The 5,586-nt window shown below is 56.4% G+C and overlaps 1 protein-coding gene across 1 annotated transcript in view; it reads right to left on the reverse strand.

The window, feature by feature from the left end:
- LOC105310694 (receptor-type tyrosine-protein phosphatase C-like) overlaps positions 1-4,856 on the reverse strand; it is a gene marked incomplete at its 3' end in the record, with an annotated part of 6,367 nt that extends 1,511 nt beyond the window's left edge. The window contains exons 1-4 of the mRNA XM_011386825.1: positions 4,460-4,856; positions 1,782-1,922; positions 979-1,059; positions 88-120 (exon numbers count right to left, since the gene is read on the reverse strand). Coding sequence (XP_011385127.1) covers positions 88-120; positions 979-1,059; positions 1,782-1,922; positions 4,460-4,628 — 424 coding nt within the window. The remainder of the gene's footprint in view (positions 1-87; positions 121-978; positions 1,060-1,781; positions 1,923-4,459) is intronic.
- Between the last annotated feature and the right edge of the window lie 730 nt (positions 4,857-5,586).

A 5,586-nucleotide genomic window follows, 5' to 3' on the forward strand; every position in this document is an offset into this window, starting at 1 on the left:
CAGCCTGTTGGGGACTCCTGGAAGCTTGGCATAAAAACGGGAGAATTAAAGTTATATCTGTGTGGGGCTTCTGGGGCGCGCACTTACCACACGTCGGCTTAGGTGCAGGTGCAGGAGAAGCTGAAAGAGAGAAAGAAAAGAAAGCAAATTATTAAAACGTTATTTTGCGCTCTCTCTGCCCAGGCGTTTCTGGGGAAGGGCGCTTTATAATCTCTCAGCTTTACAAACTGAGATCCGTCGAGTCAGGCTTAACGGATGCCGTGGGGTTCGCAGTGCCTCGTACAAAGTTGGGATCTCAAAACTTCAAATGTCATAAACCAAGGAGCTGGTCTATAAAGCCTTTTTGTTAATTTACCCCCAAACACGATCGTGATCGTCATCACGTTAGGACGTTTGGGATACACATCGGACTGCGTCTGGCGACACGGCTGACCGTGCACGCGGCCAAAGACATTTTCGATGCCCTCATCCCCCTGATTCATCTCACAATAGATTTGTATCATTCTAACCCCTAGGGAGCTCGGTTTACACCTTTGTTTTTTTTTTTAAGTCAGAAACGAGGCAAGGGGTGCGGCACGCCCCGTCCTCGGGCTTTTGTAAGCTCTTCGATCCAGAGGGACGGACACCTCCCTCGACACACCGCGCCGTGTCCGCGTGAGCACAGGATCCAGCTGAGCATCCGGGCGGGACCGTGCTCTGCAGAAGCCAAGCGCCCTCTGCTCGCCCGGCCTCTCGGCGGGAAGAGGGTGGGGGCGGACGGCGGCTGCTACGGGGATGGGACCCTGTTGTCACGGCCACGTCACGCCCCGACGCCATCAGCCGTTGCACTGCACAGAGAGTCCGTGTGTCTGACCAACTGCCCTGCCCAGCCCTCACGGTTAGGACCCTCGGTTGAACTTTTCAGAGAAAGGACCGTTCGCGAGCCCATCCCAGCACCTGGTGGCAGCGTGACTGCGTGACTGAGGGTGAGGTTGTCACCTATTGTTGTGGCAGTGATGTTGCGGTCAGTGTTTGTTGCAAGGCTCTGAGTGGGTGGCGAAGCGGTCGTGAGGCTCAAATCTGCAAGGAAATGGACAGAAGAATAAAAGTTAACGAGTTTGCCAAACCGAAGGGCGAGGGGAGAAACATTTTACCCACGAGAATTTTCTAACCCAGTCTTCGCTAGAGGGGTTCTTCCTTCAGAGTGACACTCGTTTGTTTTCGAAATAAGAACATGAATCGAAGCTGTGTCTGCAAAGGGCCCTTTACGACAACTAATAGTTCAGGGGCTTTGAACTGAACGTCGCATCGGCGGAAAGCAAAGCAGTCACTCCTTGGCGTGACACTTACCTGGGCTGTCATCCTCCTCAACCTACTCTCAGGTGCGACTCTCCTTATTTTAACCCCCAAGAAGGAAGCCAGTCACCTGTTGGTACCGGGCTTGTCCCATGTCCGCTGCTCACAGCGATCTTACGAGGAGCGGTGTCCCCTCTGTGTTTACAGCAGGGAAAAGTGACACACGGGAAGCGCTGGTCACTTGCGCCGGGGCCAGCGGCAAGGCCGGAGAGGCCGGATTGGGCTCTGAGGCCGCGTGAAATGAACTCGGATGATGTGGCCAAGAAAACAAAATATGCCCAGGACGCGCTTCCTGGGCCGTTTCTTCTGCCTGATTTCGCATCGGTCTGCAAGGATTTAGGGCAAGGGGGACCTGTGGACAGTACTCGGGGCGCAACGAGAGAGCCGAGGTCAAGCCTCGCGTTTCGGTCTCACGCGCGAGGACGCTTAGGACCCCGCAGTCCAACCTGAGGAGAGGTTCGTGGCGGCGGCGGAGGAGGTGCGTGCGGGTGAGGCGGGGGCGCTGCTGCGTGCGGGGCTGGGGGTGGCCGCCGGCGTGCCCGCGGCGTCTGCAGGGGTGCCGGACGGGACCGTCTCCGCTGGAGCGCCTGCAATCAGAAAGGCCGTCGGCACGGTCGCTCGGCCCTGCCACACGGCCCAGTGGCCAGACAGCCACCGAAAACAGGGTTATTGAGGCTCAGCCGAGCAACAGACAACCGAGTCCCTCTGCTTTCTGCAAAACTGCGCACGACAGCCGGGCTTGAGGGAGAGGCGGGCCGAAGGGTGACGAGGAGAAACCTAGGCAGCCTTGTCGTCGGAGCCCAACTCTGAAAAGAACCGGGGACCTCGGGAGACAGCTCGGGCAGCCTGCGGTGTCAAAAAGGCACCCAAGTGACAGGGTGGGGTCCTGCTTGCTGGTGCCGAGACCCCGCCCCCCAGGATGGCAGTGGAGATCTGAATGTCACCGGAGGAAGCGAAACCTGCCACGTGCTGAGTGCCTCCCTTGGGCGCAGCTCTCTGGGGACGGGTCCCCGGTGCAGGTGGCTGCTTCTAAGTGCCTTAAAACAGAGCTGGGCGGGTTCCTGCCGTGCGGCTGCTGAGCTCGGGGTCCCAGAGGGAGGTGACAAGTCTCCTTTCGCTGCGTGGACTCCTCCGGCCAGGAAGCTCAGGGAGGTTTAGAGCCACAGAGGATCCATGTCCCTCCCTCACGTCCCCCCCGCACGTGAGCCGATCGGCGTAGAGTGCAGTGTGGTGGCCGCAGAGTCCACGCACCGGGCTTGGTTAAGACTGGTCATTGCCAAGCTGCGAAGCACTGGCCTCCCCTACTTCCCGGGCCTCACACCCAGAATTCCAGCTCGAGTAACCAGTGTGTGCAAATTGGGACAGCGAGCACGGGGCTGGCCGTCAGGGCAAACGTGACAAGTCTACGAGTCGGCCCGCACCGTGCACATGTTTGGTTAAGTTCATGATCGCCGTCACGTGACGTCACGGTCATCAGTTCAGGGAAAACTTGACTTTGTTTGCAGTCAGGTCCTTGGGGTTTTGGCAGGGGACACAGGGCGTGCCTGTTCTGAAAACGACCTTGATGTCCGCAGGCAAGAACCCTCCGGTCACATCCTCAAGGTCACACGCCCCCCCCCCCCATCAGAACTGAAAAGGCACCTTCCGAAATTTGGAGTCTGGGTTCTCAGCTCTGTCTTCAAAAGACACTAACGCCCCACATTTACTAAACCGGAAGAAAAGGAACAACGTGCACCGCCTCTTCAGCTCTGAGTCCCAGGGCAGGGGCGCCGCGGGACAAGGCAAAGCATAGGAGGCTCTGCGTCCTTTACAAAACGTGCAGACACAGAACTGGCCTCTGCGAAGGCTCGTCAGCCTTCTTCCTCCTCATCCCCTTCTGCTCCCTTCCCACAGGAGACCCTCCCCCGATGCTGCTCCGAGGGCCCCCCGCCCCCTCCCCAAATTCCCTACCTTCCTGCTTCATTTGAAAATGTCCCTTGTGTAACTCATCTCTGAGGTGGCTTAGTGGGGCATTTACCAGTTTAGTGAGGCGAATTCATCCTAACGGGTTTTTAGTGAATGGAATTAGCTACTGCGAGGCAGAGACTCCCTCGCTTAGGACAAAGCGACAGCCAGCCCCCACGGACCAGCGCTCTCTAGGGATTTCGCAGTGCTGTCCCAGCCACGGTTTCTGAATCTGCCCATGTGCCAGAAGCTCCAAATCTTTTAGGCTGCGGTTTCCATGGCAACCAGAACGGGCGGGATGAGGCGGGCTGTGAGGACAGCTCTGTGCCCAGCTGACTGGAGTGTGTGGATTGCCCGGGATAACTTTTTTATGCCAAGGTAACAATTTTACTACTTAGAAATCATAACGATCCTACTGGACGTGCTTGACGCCCCTGCTGGATTCGGACTCAACGCGCAGCCACCTCGTGGGGGTCCACGGCCTGCCGCTCAAGCCTTCCGCTTACGGGCGCTCAGGTCGCTAAATTTACCTACGTGGCTGTGGGGCTTTGTAACCTGGCAAACGTGCCTGTATTTTGGGATTGGAAAGAAAAAAAAATGGGCACCAAGAAGTGATTTAGACACTGGTTTTGGAAAGACCGGGGCGGGACCCTTTGCCGTTTTTATAAATGCAGAGAGGCTGGGGACGCCTCGGTGTCTGTACGGGGGGCACGAGCCTTCATTTCCTTTTTCTCATTCTTTCAAAAAGCAAATTAGTTGTGGCCGTAATTTCTCCGTGATGATAGGGGTCAGTTATTGTTCACTGCTGGGTTTATAGGAAGGAGGCGTTTAAGTGAAGGACCATGTACACTATTCTTCATTCCTAGCAAAATGGTGTTTTCACTGCACTGTGATACTCGCCTTGATCAAAAGAAACGCACAGAGGACCTCGAAGAACTGTTTCCTCCTGAACGGAGTTTTTCTGTTTTCTCCTAATTCCTATATTTTTTTTTTTTTTTTTTAGCCCGTGTCCCCTGTCACAAGGACCTCTGCTACGTGGCTGCACAGACTAAGGGGACCCCGGGCGCAGGACATTTCGAATCCATCGCACGAACAGGCGGTCGGATGCCCCTCGCCAGTCCCGAGCACGGACAGCCGTCCCGCGCCTCTGAGCTCGCGGAAGCCTAAAGCGTTTGCAAACCTGGTGTCTCCTTCCCGCGCGGTGCGGGGGTGAGTGAGGGAAGGGGAGCCTGGCCGCCGGGAGCCTGAGGGTCAAGTCCGGCAGCGGGTGTCTGCGAGTCTGCGTGCGTGGGGACGTGAGGCGGCAAGGTTGGAGTCACACCTGCGGCGAGAAAGTGAGATGGGCCCATCAATACCTTCCTGCCACAGCTGGAAAACGCAGATCCGAGGAGGTCACAAGGGACGAAGTTCCGTGACCGTTTACCAAACCCTGAGATGACCCTGTCTATTCCGACGCTTACGTCTGCCTGGCAGGAGGCGGCTCCCTGGGCTGGACGCAGCCACCGACGCGCGTGTGTCCAGGCGGCCTCTGGGCCGCGAGTCGCTGTGAGCTTTTTGAAATCTCCATCGACGTGACACACGGAAAGTGGGGACATCTTTTGAAGGCCGAATAAGAACCCCTCGGACTCAAAAGTCTCTTGACAGCACAAGGGAAAGAAGAAATAGCAAAATGGACCCAAGGGGAACAGATACTGTTCTGACCGACGCGTGTGCGCACGGGCATTCGGAAAATTTTCCACGTGGAAATCAAAATGAAATATTTTTAACTATCAAAAGATTGATAACATCTAGGGTCAGAAAAGATGTGTGGAAACAGTTGCACTCTCGTGCGCAGACACTCACAGAATTACGTGCCCGGAGTGTGGAGGGCACACCGCCACGCTTAACGTGCGTCTTTAAGGAGTGGGATTTGGGGAGATAGTATTTCATTGCGTGTGTGTGCGTGTGTGCATAGGTGTGTGTGTGTGCATGTGTGCGTGTGTGTGGGGCATGTGTGTGCATGCATGTGCATGTGTTCGCGTGTGCATGCATGTGCACATGTGTGCATGTGTGTGTGTGCGTGCATGTGCACGAGCACACATGTGTGTGCAGGTGTGTGCATGCATGCGTGTGTGCGTGTGCGCATGCGTGTGAGTGCATGTGCACACATGTGTGCATGTGTGTGTGTGTGAAGGGAGATGTGGAAATCTGAACGCAGACCTCTGTGTGACGGTGCCGTCCATCAGCGCGTTTAGCAGGAAGCGTGCTGCTGGCCACCAGCCCCTTCGCCCTCACGCTGCTGCTCTAAAGGCTCTGGGCACGGAACCC

This window comes from Pteropus vampyrus, unplaced genomic scaffold, assembly GCF_000151845.1.
Source record: "Pteropus vampyrus isolate Shadow unplaced genomic scaffold, Pvam_2.0 Scaffold9467, whole genome shotgun sequence".
NCBI lineage: Eukaryota > Metazoa > Chordata > Mammalia > Chiroptera > Pteropodidae > Pteropus > Pteropus vampyrus.